Raw genomic sequence first — 20,622 nt, forward strand, 5'->3', positions numbered from 1 at the left:
CACAGATGACAAAAGTGAACAGATGTGGATGGATTTTGATGTGAGAGTAACAGGAGATGCACTTCTTTCACCGGAGGAAGCATGGATTATGGACTTGTATTTTGGCCAGGAGCAACAGTTTAAAGTTAAAATCCCTTAATGATAAAGCAGCTCAGATAATCTGCTAAACTTCCCATTTTGTGTTCCATTGAAAATATTATATACCTTAACTTGTTAAATTATTAAGGAATGAACATAAACTCTTTTGAATCAGAATTCAGCCAGCGCTTGGGTCAGACAGTGGATAATTTCCTACTGGTTGTTCCTTATTATTGTGAATAAAGTTGAACTTTGTCACTTCGCCAGTGGTTGCTGTCACTCACGTCGCCTCAGATCGCCAACTCTGTTTGAAACCGAATGACTTCCGGTCACTTTGTCGCTTCAGATCACCCCTTTACAAGGTCAGGCAGCCTCCAGCAGTAGGGCGATCAAAGTGCAACATTTTTTTGCTCTTCTGGAGCGAGAGTGAAAGAGCGAGACAGCCTCCACTCCAAAGCACACACACACAGAGAAAGACTAAATACACATAAAATACACACAAATGCACAGCACTGCACTTAAGATCAGTCAACAACATGGAGCAGTTACAGCTGATGCTTTTCAAGAAGGGAAGCACAGATTCAACTTATAAATGCCAGCTTTGTCCTCACTTATGTTTATTTGTAATTTAAGTGTCTGCAGTGCTTCCTTCAAAAGCTGCGTTTTAACCCTACGAAGCCTATAGTGTATAATGTTTGATATGCACATTTATAAGGCCCCTAAATTATCAACATCATTACTTCTATATTTCTTCTTTCACGATTGATAATTTACATTAATAATTCATTTAATTAATTAAAACATCCATCGTGTGGTTGACGTCTTTATGCTGTGAAATGTGTACAGATTTTATACATAAGATTTATTTATTTTTTTTTAAATAATGTTAATAATATTTCAAAATGTACACTTACTGGACTCAAGAAACGTAGGTTAAATTAACAGCTCACTAAAATGTGATCCTACTGAGACTTTTTTTGTGTGTGTGTGTGTGTGTGTGTGTGTAGTAGTAGTAGTAGTAGTAGTCTGTTTTGCTGTTATGAAATCTAATTGATTCAAATTATAAGAATGTCATTACTTTACTGGCCACATAAATATTAATTGCATAATTAAAAAAAAAAAAAAATTGACCATTTAATAGCAAATCCAATTTTGATATAGAGGAGCTGTAAAGAAAATACAGTGATTAAAAGCCTAATGATCAATAAACATATGCTTTTCTTAACGCAAATAGTGACATACTCTTTAATTTTTGTGTTCATAATATTATATCTTGCATACTGCCAGATATAAGCATTGTAAAATACAGTTCTGTGGCTAAACAATTATTGTTATCGAGCAATTAAACTTTTTTTTTTTAAAGTAATTATTAAAGATTAAATTTGCAGATGCTTTTATCCAATGCAGCTTAGATTGCATTCAAGGGACACTTGATTTCAGTTCTTGCTTCCCTTGGCATTTGAACCCATGACCTTGGCAGTGCAAATAAACAAATAAATTACTAGTTCCATTAGCTTTAGGAATATATTATAATTAATAAAATAAATAATATATTATAGAATATTTACAATACATATAAATATACTATTTGTACATAGATAGATGCATTATCAAATAAATAAATAAATAAATACTATGTGCTTCCCATGCAATCTTAACTTGCACTACATTTACTGTAGGTGTGCTGAGACGTGCTGAGACGTGCACGACACACACTCATATGCAAACACAGCAGAGATTTCAGCTGTCTGGGTCCTCAAGAGTAAAACACCTTGTGCTGACACAGAATTGTGGAAACACACACATACATCAAAGGGATCCCACACGAAAAATGCTGTGAAGAAAATTCAGTTTCTCCTGAAATGAAAGGCATGTGAGGAGAACTAGAGGAAGAGAAAAGCAGATGGTGAGTGAAGCACACTTAAACACACACACAGAGGCTGATCAGGCAGGCGGAGCACGGCGAGATCGGTGGGTGCTGGCTGACCCCGCGGCCACAGGCTGCATCGGAAATGTTGCTGCTCTGTGTCCAGGCATGCTCAGAAAGGCCTGCTGTCAGGATAAAGAGAGAGAGAGGGTGATGGAGAGAAATGGCAGAGGAAGGCTGTCAGAAGGGAAGGCCTGGAGTCACGAATCACCCCAGACAGATACACTCACTGTCCACACACTGATCCCAACAGCCCTCAGACAGAGCCAGAGAGCCAGAGGAAGTGAGCTGGATCTGTGCTACTCAGCTGGTTTTTGTTGAAGACACTTTTTGAACATCTAACACAAAATTGCAAAAAAAAAAAAAAAAAAACACTGGCATTTATTAATCCTACAATGAACAGCACAGGCTACCAATATATGGAAGCTTGTTTCCACCAAGCGTAAAAAAATAATTGTGACTTTTTATTAAACACATTTTCTTTTTCACACAATTCTGAGTTTCTCTCACAATTCTGACTTCTATTTTTTTTCTATAAACATAATATAAGCTCACAGTTTTTAGAAAATGTCAGAGCTACTGTATAAAAAAAAAGTTAATTATCTTTTTTTATTTCATGGCGGAAACTAAAGCAACTGCATGATGCAAACTTTGAATTCAGTGACAAAAATAAAGCCAGAAATTGTGAGATGTACAATAAGAACAGTGTGAAACAAAGTCAGAATTATGAGATTTTATCTCATTTCAGATTTTTTCCCCTCACAACCGCAATATATAAACAGTTGCAAGTTGCAAGACATGAATGCAATACAAATAAGAAAATTTCAAAGAAATCATTCATGGTTTTAAAGATGAGGGCATGCCATACAACCTCTTTATGTTGAAATCTGCTTTATTTCACTAGCTTCTAATAAATGTTTAGCTTCTTTGTATTTACTGAAGTTCAGCAAAAAACTTTTGTCAACTTTCTGTGTAGGACGAGTTTGGCAACTCTGAATAATTATATATGATTATGTATCATTTATTTAGGAACATTAAGATTTTCTGCTTTTTAATATAATTTTATGATAATTAAGCACATTTCCTGTACCATGGTAAAAGCTTACAAACAAATAAATAAATTCCACTTTAAGGTAATGCGAATGAGATTGCAATACAATCAAAAATAATTTGGAAACCAATGTACTTGATTGCAATTAAATTAATATCACTGTACTGAAAATGCTTTAAAAAAAAATAACAATCAGAAGAGAAGGGTGCACATTCTACAATACTTGCATGTTAGTGATCTCTATTTTAAACTCTCCATCAAAGCATTGTTACAGAGATATATTTCGCCATCTATGAAAGGTCATCATTGTGAGTTACTGCAGAAATGAGTCACTGGCCTGACTCGAATGGACGGGGGGCAAATTCAGTCACACATGACACAACCTGACAGACAGCTGCAGTCTCTCGCCAGATCTCTGCTCCCATTTACACACATTGTGTTGTGAAAACATCATACTGTGAATAAAAAAAAGACTCGCTAATTCACAAAAAAAGTTAAAAAAAAAAAAGATTCTGTAATGTTACAAAGGAAATCGGCCATTCAGATTTTTTTGCACATTTCTAATACAAAGCAATCCCAAATAGTGATGCATGAATTCCATTGTATTATATCATTAATAAATATAATAATATAATTTCCTGATTTTATATAGTTAAACAAATAAAACGCTTAAGAATAACCCAAAATAGCAGCAAAAACATTATGAATTTAGTTTTGAGATTGTTTTTTCACATCAGAGAAAGAAAATCTAAAGCTCTCAGTATAAAGAGCCGTGTTCAGTTTGACTGGGCTGTTACATCTGCAATAACAGATCTTTCCTGAAAGTGCTTCAGAACCAGAGAGCTCTGGAAACACTCTCCAATGTAAGTGCACAACATCCATTTACTAATTCTGTTGTTTGTACACTTCACATGGATGAAGTCCACGCTGTAAATGGACGAGAACGTTTCAGAGTTTGAAAAGAGAAAATAACTATTCAGCTGCATGTTTACACAGTGTTTTCTGCTTCAATGGTGGCTTACAATGTAAAAGAGAGAACACTGGGTTGCTCAGTGTAGAGGCACTCGAACATTTCAGATCAGAAAAAAAAGAAGCCACTTACAAAATATAAGTCATTTCAGCTCAGCCTGTGAGAAGGAAAAAGCACACATGAAAAATTACTTAAATATCTCTACTGTCCTATACATCAGCGAGATTGAATGTAGTGCAAATTGAGATTTCTGCTCAAGTCATCTGCTCCTCAGATATTCTAAAAAAATAAAATTAACAAAATATTAACAAAAAAATAAAATAAAATAAAATAATAATCTGAACATCTCCAGAATGTCTGCAGTGATCTGAAAGAGCAATAACATTTCCCTCTGGAAGAGCTTTTAAGCAGGTAATAATGAGAGTGAATATGAAACAGATGAAATAAGAATGATTCTATGTTAATTAACCTGCAGGTTTTCAGAGCAGAACTGTTTGCATTTACTGTATGAATCAAGCGAACACAGAACGTAACATCAATAAGGTCTGACTAGCTTAGGCTGAACCAGAACTGATTGCACCATAATTTAACACAAAAATATTTAATTAAGCAGCTCTTTTTAGCACCTCCTTAATACTAGTTATTTTAGGATTTATGATCCATTCACTTGTAGAACTGCAAGGCACGCATGCAGACGCACACGCACACGCACACACACACACACACACACACACACACACACACACTCCCTCTGGGAAAATCTGACAAATCATGTCAAGAATATGTATGTCATCACCATATATACCAAAAAATATCTACTTTAAATTCTAAAATATTTATGCATTTACTGAATTATAAAAAAAAAAACACAATGTTTACATAATACATTACATTATTTCAGTACAGTGGGAAACTAATGAGAATCATCCCATTCCAGAAAATAGGAATGACTAAATTAGTGTGTGGGGGGGGGGGGGGAAGTAAGAAATAACACACTATGAAATAAAATACAATTTAATGCAATTGTTTCATTTTGATTTTAGGTTGAAATATGACCTAGGCATGGGAATCACACTTCTGTCAATAAAAGTTCTATGCAGCAACATAAAAACTGCCATTGTGAGTTGCTTCTGTAAATAATCCTAATTGTATGTGAACAAAACCATAAGTGCATATAAAACACACAAGCACACAACACTTCCTCTTTGTGTTTTGGCTGCAGTCTAAAGGAAGTCAACAGTACCAGATTGAGGAGTAAATGTCAGAACCACACTCATTAATGATGTGTCGACGTGCAGCTGTCACACACAAATGTAAACAAACAATGCTCTGATTTGCATTAAGCAGGTATGAAAGGGTTGCTTAAATCAGTAAATGCCTCACTGATTGATGTGGGTTTCATCACCCACTGATAGATGATGTAAGTGACCTTGCTTATGCAAAACTGCAATCATTAACCCACTCACGAATACAGCCTAAATATTAAATGGTGAAATAAAGCACACAACTGAATGTTTCCAACTCATATGCATAGATTCAAGTATTTCCCATCACCATAGGCACTTACATCACAGAAAAGAATGCACACACACACAGAGATTCAAGATCAAGTGCTTGCATAGATATTTCTATCGAGCGGTGGCAGGCACTGCCAGCTTGGATCGATACATTCAGCTGTGTCTGTACTGTTCTGAGATGCATTCTAATAGCTCCGAGAGCCAAAGGAAGTTAACTGCCTGCTACAATACAGTACACAGCAACCTGTTTCCAGCATTCACACCAACCTCTCTGATGCATTATAGCCTAAGAGCACTTGGTAATGCGATCAGAACATTTCCAGAAATATTCACCTCCTTGTCTCTCACAAATGAGCATATGTCTGTCTAGCTATAGATTTAACAAATATTTCATTCAAAAATTAAAATTAGCTAACATTTACTCATCCTCAAAACACTGAAGATGTAGATGAGTTTGTTTCTTCTTCTGATATGGAGAAATTGACCATTACATCACTTGCTCACCAATTGTTCCTCTGCAGTGAATGGGTGCCATCAGAATGAGAGTCCAAACAGCTGATACAAGCATCACAGTAATCCCCAAGCAATCCACACCACTTCAGTCCATCATGTATTGCCTTGTGAAGTGAAAGGCTGTGTTTGTAAGAAGAAAAAAAAATCCATCAAGACATTATTAACTTCAAAACATTGCTTCCAGCTAAAATACTAGTTCATAAACCATAATAATGCTTCTTGCAGTGAAAAAAATCCATCCCTTGTTGTACACATATATGTTTAGAACTGTTTTGGACAGTTTTTACTTGTAAACGATGTGTGAATATTTCTCTCTCGATTCAGATGAGATGCCTTTTTCACTGGAGAAAGCAATATTATGGATATAAGGCTTGAATTTCAGCCAGAAGCAACAGTTTGAAGTTAAAAATGCCTTAATGATGGGTATCTTTCTTTCAAACATGCAGCTTTTTGATTCATAAAATGTTAATTGTTGGACTGGAGTTGTGTGGATTACTTGTGGATTATTCTGATTAATCTCATTCTGATGGCACCCATTCATTGCAGAGGGTCCATGGGTAAGCAAATGATGTAATGCTAAATTATTCCATATTTGTTCCCATTGTTTATTTATTTATTTATTTATTTATTTAAGTGAACTAATTATTTTAACATAGAAAAAATTACCATGGCAAAGCATCAGTAATAACTGTCCTGTAACAGCAGCAGAATCCAGAAAAGTATGTGTGAATGCTTTTATACTGCTGCTGCCACAGATACAGTACATGCTGACGACACCCCCCACTTCTCTCCATTTATCTATCTGTTCTCATTCTTTGTCCTACATGAACAGACTGCAAAGAAATCGACGAGACAAAAGAAGAAAGAGAAAACTGCTGTCTGCTCACATCTAAACATCAGCCCCAACACAATGCTATCTAACACAATACTTGCAATTGTAACGAAATTTAGGGAGAGATTTTTCACAAGCACGGTATTCAATCCTCTGTCTCCCTCCTACAGTCTCTCTCCTCTTTTAAACTGAGCTCACACATGCATAGACATGACATGAGAACAGCTTTTCACATGCGGAGGCTTGATGTCTATCAGCTCTGACTTATTGCACCTCTGCACTGAAACAATGGGTAATTAAATGCATACACAAACACACATACATACACACACACACACACACACGCAAAAAGTTTTCATACAGTTTATGACACAAAATCTGATTACTGTAATTAACTTGCACTGAAGTGATTTGCGTTATTAATGTTGTGTAATGGGATTTAAAACATTTCAGATTGGTTCATAATTCAGAGGAAATAAATGCTGTTCGGTAATGGAAAATGCAAGACTACACATGAATAATTTTAGCAGGTCAGTATTCTAATTTAAAATCAAACTTCAAAACAGAACAATTCTAAGGATAAGGACAGAATGGGAGTTAATTTCTATTCCATTCGCATGCAAAGTGATTTCAGCACCTTGGACAGCAACCTTCAGAATCGCCACGAGTCATTAGACATTCTCTATTCCCTCGGGCTCTGAAGCCATCTTCACTATTCTGACAACATCTCTCAAAAAGGTAGCAAATACCACAGTAATGAAAAGCATCTACATAACTCATACAGGAATGTACATATGTTACAGAGACCCTAGAAAGGACATTTAAGCACCATTTAAAATGTCTGAATGCCTTTTTAACACTTTTTGTTTGTAATAAATGAAGTTCATAGTTGTAAATGCAATGGCATTTAGACATTTTAATGTCTGTGGCTTAAGTGTCCAAAACCTTTCTGCAGTCAGTGTAGAAATATGACAAGACATGCTAACCCAAGCATGCTTGCATATTTCATATTGATTGAAGGTCTTCAATCGATTGCACTCCAAAAAACTCCAAAATCCAGTTTCAGTTTGGCACATTCCAGAAGATCTGATTCTACATGCTGAACTGCATGCTTGGCCTGTTTAAATTCAAGTCTTTCTTCCTCCCCCGTTTCCTTTTTAATTTTCCCCCTCAATCCACCTCCTTGGGTTTTGATCATTTTTAGCTAATTAAGCCCTTTGAAAAGCCCAAGAACAAACCACCAAGAGGAGGAAAAAACTAAGTGAAATGCAGATTCAGTGCTGCATCTCCCAGAATGCATCACAACAAACCCCCACAGCAACAAAAAAGCAAGCAAAAGACGTCAGAGAAGTCGGTCATGTCGATGGTTCGCCAGGACTAAGCCACAAACCAAACGACGATATTGATGTAGGAAATCGTTCAATACTACAAATGAGCTACAGTTTGTTGACATAAGTCAAGTATAGATTACATAAACCCCAACCAACTGATCATTTACCAAGCACGGATCTAACAAGCCAAGATTAACCTCAGGGGGATGTATTAGATGCAAGATGTGGGGAAAACTGTAAATAATCAAATAGGCAAGTTACATGGAATGAAGGTTAATCGCATGGCATGAAATAAAATCTATAGCACTACATTTCCTACAGTTTTGTATTCATTTAATTATTTGTGTTGAATATTACATTGATTAGTGAAGTCAAAAAGGAAGGCTATTTTAAAAACACAATAAAAAGAATTGGAGCCAAAACAAGAATGACTGTTCTAATTACATATTTTGTCCAGGTCAACCCTTTAGAACATCATTCATTCAAAAATGAACTCTGTGGACTCCAACATCATATATCATTAGCTTCGCTACCCTTTAGCAAAAAATAAAGTAAGATCATTACGTTGAAATATAGAGACAAGGACAGCCTAGATGTAATCCACAGCAAGATGACATTGTCCCTATGACCGTTACTGTCCCTGAGCGGTTCTTCATCACAGTGAAGAATCTAGACAGCAGCGTTAGCGATCAACGCACAATCTTTGAATGGAACCTTCACTTACAAAAGTGACACCTATCATTCTACAGAACAAAGAATCAAACAAGCTCTGAAGAGAATGCAAGGAAGACCGAAATGCAATTAAGATAGCATTTGCATGCACTTTAGGGCACCACAGTAACAATCATTTATGAGTACTTTATGATAAAAGACCAAAAATGTGTCCTGTTTGGACACATTATTGATGTGAAACAGATTTGCACAACAGGGAGTGCTGTTAAATATGGACCAAGCAACATTTATTGAAATATTCACAAAACAGGCTGAGTAAATGATGAATGTAGGGAAAAAGTATAAATAAAACACTTGGTGGGTCTTGAACAGAGGGGGAAATAAAGCTACACTAGTCAACTGAATGATAAGAAATAAAGAAAGAAAGACCATTCTGCATCCTTGACAACCTCAGGAGAAATAACTATAGTTCATAATAGATGACGTATTTCAATGTTTATCGCAAATGGTTATGGATAGAACTGGCAAAGGAAAACAGACATGTAATATTTGGTTTAAAAAATTGCCACTTTGTTGTCAAAGGGGAGAAGAAAATCAGTTTTTGTTAGCTAGATCACTCTCTAGTACGTGATTATGTCACTTGAGTCATCAACATTAAAATGACCCCCAAGACGCACACACACACACACACACACACACACACACACACATACCCACAAGCAGAATTTATATCCAGATGCCATATGCTGCACAAAGTTGTATATCATACCTGAAAAAATAAGTGGTGTTTTCCCTCAAATAATCACACATAAATTGTGTCCATCCACAGTCATGATGCGAGTGTGTCTCTCTTTCTCCCTCTTGTGGACACATGTGAAAGTGACATTACATTAAATATTGATTTCAAATGTTGTGTCATTTAGTAAGCAGTGGACATGTATAACGACATACCTCACAGAAAGACTCTAAAATCTTTAGAGTCTCCTTTTCTTGTCCAAACCCATCAATGACACTTGCATACAGACAGGAACACCAGACTGTCTCAACCTGACCCTCCTAGCAGCAGTGAGACTTTGACAGGTTAATGTGCATTTTATAATTTGTCATTTGAAGCGCCATACCAATACGTCAAGTCTATTTCTCACAAACAGTATGCATTGGTACCCTTTTTATTTGATTAAAGAATTTGTATTTTTATTAAGAAGGCTATACCAGACGCATAATCACTATACATTGATTTAACATTACCTTTACAATTAAATCTTTCACTGAAATTACAGAATAAATATATGCACAATTTTTTTTACTTTGTCAAATCTTTGTGAGAGAGAGAAAACATTAAAAGTGCTTCCTAAAAAGCTGTTAGTGATAGTATCCAGAAGCATTTTTCTTAAGAAAGTGCGTTGAACTCCATAAAATCTTGAAGTGTCAATAGATATTCACAAATATTGATCCTCGTCCATGAGATAGAACTCTGTCTTTTGCTGTATAGAAAATTAAATAGACCACTCAACGGGTAATACGTCGCTGTATTTCTATAGCAGTTGAAGTTTTTGCTCATTAACCTCCTTCTGCAGTTGAACGCATGCAGCAAACTGCAAATATTCTACAAACTGTGCCAGGAGCTCTGGAGGTTCAGCAAATCGGTTCCGTACAAAAATAATGGGTGGTAACATTGCTGGCTACTCTGAAAAAAAGGCACTTAATTGAAAAATCTGAGTATGGCCTTTCCTCCAAAAGCGACTTGGGGGAAATGTGTGTGAGAGTGTGTGTATGTGTACGTGTGTGAAACATATAGTTTTGCCATGCTTCTTTTTTGATAAATATTCTTTTTGGGCGTGGTGGGGGGTTGTTGTTCAAGTGAGTTTACTCTTTTTTTTTCTTTTCTTTTTTCTTTTTTTCAATTCAATTAGAATCTATATGATTTCTCCAAGACTTCGAGGTAATCCGGCTTGGTTTGGAGTTTTGCCCTTAACTCGAGGTATTCACTTTGGGTCTGCTCAGGGAATCCTTTCCCCGCAGTGAAAAGTAATGTTTCTTTTAATCTGGCGTCTTGCTGTAAATCGGGGTATTGCATTCCAGGGGGATGTGCATGTGCAACGTGCATGTCCTTTAATTTGGGAATGGTGCCGTACAGACAGTCTACAAAACCCACCGTAGGGGTCGGTCTCTGGCTGTCAATCACAGTAGGGCAAAGCACTCCGTTCTCGTGAAAGCTTGCCATGTCACCTGACTGATTGATGGTGACAATGGTGTTGAGCTGGGAATTGGACACAGCCATCGTCCATTCCTTCTCTTTCTCCAGAAGAGTTCGATAATTACTGTTATTTTCCTTGGTTTCTGCAAACTGCTCGCCCTCGATCTCTCCTTCTCGTGGTTTGTAAATTGGATTGTTACACATTTGAGTCACGGGATGGGGGATGTAGTCGTAGACGTGACCGGGTGGCTTCTCAGGCGAGGCGGTCTGCCTCTCTTCAAAGATCTTGCATTGCATTTGAATGCCTGAAAGGTCCACCTCCTGACGCTTCCTGAAGGGAAGCTTCTTTCGCCTCTGCAGGACGAATGCAAAGAGACCGGCGGCCACAAACACGGAGGAGATGAAGAGTATCAGTAGGCTGAGGATCAACACGGAGAGTGGAACAGCTCCCGTCACTGGCGCTTGTCCTAACTCAGAGCCGCTGGTTGCTGTCATGTCATTGGGCAGGACTGGAGAAGAAGCAGTGAATTTCAACTCGGGGCAGATGACCTCAGCCTCCAGGGTGCGCAGATCCTTGCCAAGAGCGAAGTCCGGGGTCTTGCAGGTCACTTCCCCCACAACAATGACAGAGCTTAGTTTCTCTATCCACTGCTTGAGTGGGATGATGTCGCAGGAGCAGTCCCAAGGATTCTGGTGAAGGTCGATTTGAACAATGGAGTGGAGATGCTCCAGGACTCCGCTCACTGGAAGGTAGAGAAAGTAGTTGTTGCGCAGGTTGAGCCTAGCCAGAGAGGTGCCAGCAAAAGCATCCATGGGGAGGGTGCGCAGCAGGTTGTCATTGAGAAAAACCAACTGCAGGTTTGGCATGAGGCTGAAGGCGGCCGGCTGGATCTCTCGAATGACGTTGTACTCGAAGTACAGGTAACTAAGCGCCTGCAGACCACGAAACATGCCTGGAGTGAGCCTTTCAATGTCGTTGCCATTCAAGTATAAACTTTTCAAATTAGGTAGGTTCATAAAGGCGCCTTCTTGAACATATGATATCCGATTGTTACCCAAGTGCAATAAATCCAAGCTAGAGAAGTTCCAAAAATCCGACCTGTAAATTTTCTGAATCAAATTCCCACTTAGATAGAGTTTCTTGGCATTGAGTGGTCGTGGCAGCAGCTCGGAAATGTTGTGGAAGCCTTTCTCTTTACAATTAACAGTGAGGCCCAAGTCATTGATGTGTAAATTGCACATGCACCCTGTAGGGCAAATGATTGGAATAGGGGGTCTGGTCTGGTAGGCAGCGATTGGAGGCTGATTCAGCCCTGGGTAAATGCTACGAGGGGTGGGTGGTGTTTTTGTGGGTCTGAAACGTTTAGTCGGCTTTACGTGTCTCTCTCTGTACTCTACTGAGGAGGCTGTATTATGAAAAGATGATAACATAGACGAAGGCTTGGTGGGCCAGACATTTTCGTTATTAAACGGTAATCTGGGAATGCCATGTTTAGCCTCCAGCTCTGCTTCTGAGAGTAAAGGACAAAGTTCGCTTCTCTTGATCTCACGAAGGTCCTTACCGTGTAAATGAAAAGGGTATTCACAAGTTATGTCGCCCACCACTGCTGTGTAGGGGATGCGCTCCAGCCAGGTTTTGAGCTGGACAATGTCACACACACAGTTCCATGGATTTTCCTCTAGCTGGATCTCCATCAAGCTGCGACCGATGTATTCCAACGTCCCTTTATAGGGTAGAATTCTTAAGCGGTTGCCACGTAAGTCAAGGTGCGTGAGAGAAACGGACCTGAATAATAAATTGGGTAGCACGGGTATCAAATTGTCGTTCAAAATAAGTACTCTGAGTTTGTGCAGGTTCCGAAACGCCCCGCTCTCTATTCTCTTGATGACGTTGTAATCCGCCTGAAGATACTCGAGGCTCTCCAGCCCCATAAAAGTGTCATTCCTGAACACCTCCAGTTTGTTTTCATGGAGAAACAGCTTTTTTAAGATGCTCAGGCCATTGAACGCACCCACATGTATGTCCTGTAGCGCATTATTCCCCAGATTGAGTGACACAGCATTGTTGAGGTGCAAAAAGCTGTTAAAATACAGCTTGCGCATGGAGTTCTTCGCCAGATTGAGTTTAAAGGGTCTCGTCCACGTCTGGGAGATCTGGCTGACATTTGTAAATCCTTTGCTGTCGCAGTGGACGTGGAAAATACCCTCCTTGACTTCACAGTAGCAAGGGTCAAAGCAAGGCTCATCTATTTCTTCCGACTCGTCCAGCAAAGGGATCGGCGTAGTCCATCCTAAAGCTATTGTGCTTAGCAGGGTAAACCACAGCATCCTTCCGCCAAGTCCTGATGAAGTTAAGGCTGAGAGCCACTTCACAGCACTGCAACAAAACACAGAAAAAAGAGTGTATCAGATGACAAGGCTCAGATAGCGAGTGACAGTTGCAATGCTTTGAGCACAATAAACTACGCAACAGACACCTCCTCCTTCCACATTATGGCACATTTACGATAGAGATCATGCATTATCATGGGTTTGATATCTTTCACTTGATGAAAGCTTGCACTACTCACAAAAACAGGGCTCAAGGGCATAACCACCACTAATGTTTTTAACCACTGAATTAAACAAAGCACATCTAAACTGTTTAATGCATATCACCATTAGAATCAGTCCATTTGTATCTCACTTTGTCACACACATACACACAGTAAAGGACAAGAAACAATAGGAAAAATATTACTTTTGTAAATTCTTAATTGTCATCCATTTCCATGTTCATGCAAATATCAAAGGCATTAGATCAATAAAACCTGAATTAAAAAAAAAAACGCATACTTAAATTAAATCAACCGCTGCATCCACTTAACAAAAAAAAAAAAAAAAAAAAAAAAAAAAAAAATACAATGACAGGTGCATCCCAAGACTGTCGCCAAAACACCAATTAGACCTCTAATGCGTAACGGAGGTTATTTGCTTAGCGCAGATGTTATCAGCAGATCAGTGGATAAACTCAGAGCCAAATGCTGCTGAGTGTACCACACTCTGCGGATGTCTTTGATTTCGAAAGGAAAAACAAAATAACCAAAAGCCCTCGAAAGATCCTTGTTTTCCGCCAAGAAGAGACTGCAATTTTCCATGAATAGCGCACTTTGTATTTTCCTCCCACCCTTCTCTGGTGTCCTGGCTTAAGCAACCAATTCCAATGTCCTTCCATTCTCAAGCGATTAAAGTAGCAGATACCTACTCGGTTTTAGTGGTGTCCAACTTGACATCTCCAGGGTTTGGAGACGGATGGTACCAGGTTGCCTCCGATGGTTGGCTACAAAAAAAAAAAAAAAGAGCATGCATTGGAATGAAACGATTTAAAAAATCTCAGTATTTTACGCACACATAATAATAATACATATATCAATATTAAACTTAACATTAAACTTGTATTTTAGATTTAAGATATTTGTACTAAAAATACTTTTGCTAAAACACCTTTAAAACTGGGAGATTGGAACAGCAATCTGCGCAGTTACATCAGAAACAAATCAATGCATCATTTGATTAAATACAGAGATTATTCTGCGGATCACCCAGGTCATTCTCCCATCTCTAAAAAGTCTGCGAACATCTAAAACGCTGAAAATTCACCTTTTTTCACCGGAGCATCCGAAATAAGACGAGTTTAAAGATTTCCTGTGCTGTTCCCCTATCTCTCTCCTTCTCTTTCGGTCTCTCTCTCTCTCTCTCTCTCTCTCTCTCTCTCTCTAGACCAAGAAGAGAGAAGATGAAGACGTGATTTGAATGAAATCTCCTTTTTTTCTAAAAAGGTTTGTTTATGATGCCAGTTCGTTCAGTTCTGGAGCTCAGTTCCTCTTCGTGCGGTTCTGTTCGGCTTGTCCCACTGCTGCGCTGCTCGCGTCTCTCATCGTGCCGGAGAAAAGCTTCGGATCGTCACGGAAATGAGCTTTAAGGAAAGCGAGCAGGGAGGGAGAGGGCATAGAATGGAGAGACGGCGTTGGCGGAGAGGGTTGGGATGGAGGAGGCACGAGCTGTTGAGCGCGCTGAGTGCCGCACCGGGAGCGCGCGCACATCCGTGTTCTCTCTCTCTCTCTCTCTCTCTCTCTATCTCTCTCTCCATCAGCGATGTAACGTTATTTTATAAAGCGATCTCATCTCCGATTTGTGTTCAGAGATAATTATCACAGGTTATTTAACTCTGAGCTTCATCTTCTGAGGCTTTGAATGTCCCTTTCAGTTTCGTTGTGCACAGTTTTCCGTCTTTCTTTCCTTGGAAAATGTCACTTCGTTCGTTGAAATGTGAGTCCGGGGTTCATTGGATTCGGGAAAAATATATCCAATAAATCTGTTTATTTTTTCTCCTCTGTATAAATTTAGTTTGGTTTTCTCTGAAGTGAAGACAGCTGAGGAGAGCTTCCGTGTGAAGCTCCGCGCGCTTCCCGCGCCTTGTCTTCCCGCGCTCTGCCTGCAGCGGGCAATCTAGCTCTGCGCGTGGGCAGTGGCGATGACAGGATACTTTTATTCTGCAAATTTACATGGAAATGAGAGAGAAGGAATGGGTAACACTCTGTAATATGATTTATTAATGACATAAAAAAAGTACTTTAAATAATGCTAAATAGATCGTTAATATCGATCCAAATGGATATGGAATGTAACCTCTGAGGGAAGACCTGGGCTAGCTTGTGCACTTTTACTGTGAATATTTCAAAGGCTAAGTTTATTTCTAAAATTCAGGTTCTATCTGTGTATATTTCAAAGGCTAAGTTTATTTCTAAAATTCAGGTTCTCTCTGTACTATAGGTACATACTGTAAACTGTAGTCTTAGCTAAAAGAGAGAGAGAGTGAGAGAAAACCATTGAGTATTTCCACCATTCCACCATTATTTTCCTGAAAACAAACAAACAAAACAGTTAAACACACTTTGTCATTTTGCTGTAAAAAAAATAAATAAAATTAATTAATATTAATAAAACTGTAAAAACGTAGACTTTACAGCATAAAAAGGGAAAACTTGCCTAATAAAATGTGACAACTTGCCCCAACTGATATTTATGGAAAATAGACTAGTTTTAACAACACAGTTTGACTTTTAAAAACTTTTTTGACTGGAAGCCTCTAATTTGTAACAACTTCCCTTTGATAATAGCATTTGTCTTATATGTTTTAGTTTGAATGTACTTGAACTACTGATCTGTTAATATTCAACAAAAATAATGTTTTCAGTTATTTAATTAAAGTTATTATGAAGTGTTTAGAGTGTAGGCTATGTTTAAATACATTTATACAAGATTTCAAATTGAAATTTGAGTTTCAGTAATGTTCATGAGTCATGCTTAATTGGATTGCTCAAGGACCATAAATATTGTGTTGAGGGTGATGATGATGATTGCAGCTTTAACTATCATGACTGTCATTTTGGTTATTACTGATCAGATAAAATCTGTGATGCTAATCCAAATGTTTTTTTGTTCTTTTTTTGCAGACATAAGGCTAGAAACTCTTTGACATTTTTTTTTTCTCATTCATATCTGTCCTTCTCAGTAGATAACTTCCCTAAATAGGTGTTACCAAGTCCTTTAAACAGACAAAAGATACAAAAGAACACCTTTATATAATTGAATTTCATTTATATTTTGGAATTTGACTTGGCTGAGATATAAAGTTCAATCCAGCACACAACCATTGCATTTTACTGAAATTAATGGACTCCAGTTTTCCATCTCTTCTCATTAATATACGAGTTACATATGTGTTCCTGATTAATCCGAATTATGACTTTGAAATCAACTTGTGTAATCTGATCCATTATATACAATATTGATTAGAATGTATTAATATGAGATAGATTGCATCAAATTGTATTAAAACATTGCTGGTTACTCACTTAATAACAGCAGCACAGCTACCAGTAAACATTTTTTAACTTAACCACCATTATTTTACAGATTACATTGTTATGCCTTTATTGGACTGGTTTTGAATTTAAATGCAGTGCAAGCACTCAGCACACTCTCATTAAAGATTAGCAAACTAGTAAGTGAAGATTTAAGACTTCAGCCTATGGCAACAAAAGTACTCCAAAACCTCAGAGTCATTGGGGAACATTTGTTCTCTGTTCTCACCTTTCACAATGCACTGACGCATGCAACATAACGCCCCACCTAGAGGCCTCTTATGATTGGCTGGTTAGTATCAGTCATGACGGCACAAGGTGGATTAACGTCTGCAAGAGAAAGAAGAGGAGAGAAAGAATTGAGGGGTGAGTGAAGAGAAGGTTTGAGAGCCACATCTGGGTTGGTGTGCAGCAGTGTGTAAAACTGCCAGTCAATCATCTCGTCTTGTGTGAAAGCCATCTTTCATTTCTGCCTCTGCCAGTCACTTCTAAATCCCTTTATTCCTTTTTTTTTGTTCTGCTGTTTTTCTCTTATATAAATGCCAGTGTACTAAAGCCAGTTCATAACATATGCTGTTCTTTTCCTCCTGCTTAATTTGCATTATTTTTCCATCAGTATGCAATTCTCTAATCAAACTTTGCCACTTCTAATCGCCTCTGATGTCACTTCTTGTTTTTAATTCATGCTGAAACATGCATGTTGTAATATGGGCAAATGCAAAGTCTCACATCTACGACAGCTTTGCTCTCAGTAATGCTGCTGTCAATAATGAAGTGCATGCATTTTCTCCATAGTATAAAGATAGAATATAATGAAATAAAATAAACAGCCATTTGAAACAGTTTATTATCCTTTTTTTTAATCTTTTTTTTAAGGTATGTTTCTTGAAGCATCTCGGAGACATTGCCACAGTTCTTCTGGATTGAGTCTGTCTCACGTTTGTACTGTTTCTTCACGTCATTCCAGACAGATGATGATGAGATCAGATCTCTGTGTTGAGGACTGGTTGCTGTCAGACTCTTTCTGCAAACAAAAACTGGATTCTGCAAACCTCACTGGATTAGTACAATTAATGGAATAATGAATGTTCGGAAAAGTTAACTGATATTTCCCTAGTGTCACACTACAACAGAAGATAGAAATAACCAATTTAAAACCATTTTTTAGCTGGTGAAAATGTATATTTTTATTTATTGCCAAAAATCAAGGTATTTATATACTATAATGGCATCCACATCCTTTGCAATGCATTATAGCGGCGGAAGTAATGTGTTTTACATTGAAATGTCTTTACACCATTAAATAATAAATGTTCAAGGTGTCCTTTGGCCTGAAACAACATTTCTCTTGTGTGCTTCTGTCACGGTTCATCAGCCACCCTGGCATCTCTCAGTTCTGAAAACAAAAATATGGCAATGTCACTCACATACAAACTCATCTTTTATCACTAAAGTACTTGATATGTCCAGCCTTAAATGCATCAGCCATTACTCACAGTGACAGCAAAGTGACTTGACATTGGAAAGGTTATTTAAAGATATTGCACTTTGATGAAAGTGGAACGCTTATTCCTCTACATATGTTGGATCTCTAGAAGACCAGAGTCCGTTTGTGTCAACATACTCTTTATTTCAAAAGAAATGTTGACACACAAGTGCATTTCATAACTTTTCACCCAGCTAAGTACAGTCATGGTCAACAGAGTCAATAGATCTGCTGATTTGAGGCAGGTGTCATGCTCTGCTTCAGCTCTGTTTGATGTACATTATCAGGTCACAGATGCACATGAATCTTTGGACAAGAAGCACCCAAAAATAACACCGGGAGCATGAGGCAGTTGGTGGAGCCATGTTTCACTGTGGCAGAAAGCCCGGCGCAGTCTGTGCCACAACTATGAGCATACCATAGTTGTGCCAAAGAGACATGAAAGACCACCAGGATTACAGGATTACTAGAACATAGGGTAACACACACACACACACACACACACATACACACACCCATGAGCTTTTGCTTATATATTCTGTTATGGGGTACAAAAGGTTAAATAGATTTGGTATTATTTTTTATTTTATTTTTTTTTTACATAAAGTTTCTTCTGCTCACCGAGGCTGCATTTATTTGATCAAAAATACAACAAAAACAGCAATGCTGAAAAATATAAATATATTTAAACTAAATTTTCCTGTGATGCAAGCCTGAATTTGAAACATTATTACTCCATTGTCCCTATTGTCACATGATCATTCAGATTTGATGCTCAAGAATCATCAGTTATTATTATAAATGTTAAAAACAGTCAATAATTCTGAGACACGTTTTTTCAGGATTCTTTGTTGAATAGAAAGTTCTCAAGAACAGCATTCATCTGAAATATAACTTCTTTGAAAAAAAATGTCTTTAAAATATCCTTGCTGAATAAACGCATTATTTTCTTTCAGTGACATATATATCTCTCTTCCCGTCTTCAAACTTTTGACTCTTGAATAAAACTTCTAGTTTTCAAAAAGACTTTCAAAAGAGAATATGAGTTGAGCCTGTATTACAAAGGAATCATGAACTGCAACCATGTTTGAGTATGACATTTTCTTTGCTTCTTAATGTTAATTATATTTTGGTGTTTAAAAAAAACAAAAACAAAAAATCCAATCCAATCCATCTCAGTTTAGGCACCAATTCTCCCTATTAACTAGTTGCTTTTTTGCATGTTGCTTGTATATTAGCTATTAATTAGTACTCATAAAGCACATATAAACGCATGATTAGTTTCTAGAACTCCTGAAAAACCCAGTACCTACAACAACTTGTTGCTATTAATTGAAAGATTAAGGGAAAACTCTTATAGTTATAGTAAATAACTATGTGTTCCCTGACCTAAAGTGTTACCTGTTTTTGTATAATTCTACATTTCTATTGTTTATCAATTGTCTTTCACTCCATCTGCCTCTGTGATTATATCCTTCGTCTTTGACTTGTGCCCGAATTACCACCTTGTTCATTATTTCCTTTCTTTGAAAGTGAGATTACACAGTACTTTGCCAGAAGCTGGAAATGCATGCCGCTTGCTTGGCTGGTTCTACCGTGTTCCAGATCTTTTGCTGAGGTTTCTCCAAAGCTGACCCCGAACATCAAAAGCACTCCAAAAATATAAAGCATGACGGGGCTTTTTTAAAATTCTCTTTGATTCGATGTTTTAGTGTGGAGCCGGCTTTCTACTCAGTCTCTGGGTCAAACAACCCTGCTCTTCTTCTTCAATGGGGTCACAAGACATTATCCAGAGGATTTTCCAGAAGCTAGTAGGATGGCGACCTAAATCTCAAAAGATAGCTGTTGACAGGAACAAAAAGCCATCCTGGTGATTTGTAAGGTTTTAACGTATTGTTTTAACAATGATTTTAACATATAGCCACCAGCTTTGGAGTGTTTTAACGTGCTCCTATTATGCCATTTTTACGGTTCCAAATATATTATTTTGGGAGTCCCTACAATAGGATTACATGCACACAAGGTCAAAAAATACTTTTGTTTTCTCAAAACATGCATTTAATATCACCTAATTTTCCAGCGATTCTCAAACGATTCGTTCGAAGCAGATCAAAGATGCAATCTCTCTAAAGCCCTCTTTTC

At 37.7% G+C, this 20,622-nt stretch overlaps 1 protein-coding gene across 1 annotated transcript; it reads right to left on the reverse strand.

The window, feature by feature from the left end:
• Positions 1-10,063: 10,063 nt before the first annotated feature.
• Positions 10,064-15,577, reverse strand: LOC113118134 (SLIT and NTRK-like protein 3). The gene is made up of 3 exons (XM_026287062.1): positions 14,728-15,577; positions 14,333-14,407; positions 10,064-13,465 (listed from the first exon to the last, which is right to left on the reverse strand). Exon 3 carries the CDS (start codon positions 13,414-13,416, stop codon positions 10,801-10,803), a length of 2,616 nt encoding a protein of 871 aa, XP_026142847.1. The 5' UTR covers positions 13,417-13,465; positions 14,333-14,407; positions 14,728-15,577; the 3' UTR covers positions 10,064-10,800.
• Positions 15,578-20,622: the final 5,045 nt, after the last annotated feature.

This window comes from Carassius auratus, chromosome 18, assembly GCF_003368295.1.
Source record: "Carassius auratus strain Wakin chromosome 18, ASM336829v1, whole genome shotgun sequence".
NCBI lineage: Eukaryota > Metazoa > Chordata > Actinopteri > Cypriniformes > Cyprinidae > Carassius > Carassius auratus.

Excerpts from the sequence above, each read along its gene's own strand:
- LOC113118134 (XM_026287062.1), bottom strand. The coding sequence starts at position 13,416 with ATGCTGTGGTTTACCCTGCTAAGCACAATAGCTTTAGGATGGACTACG.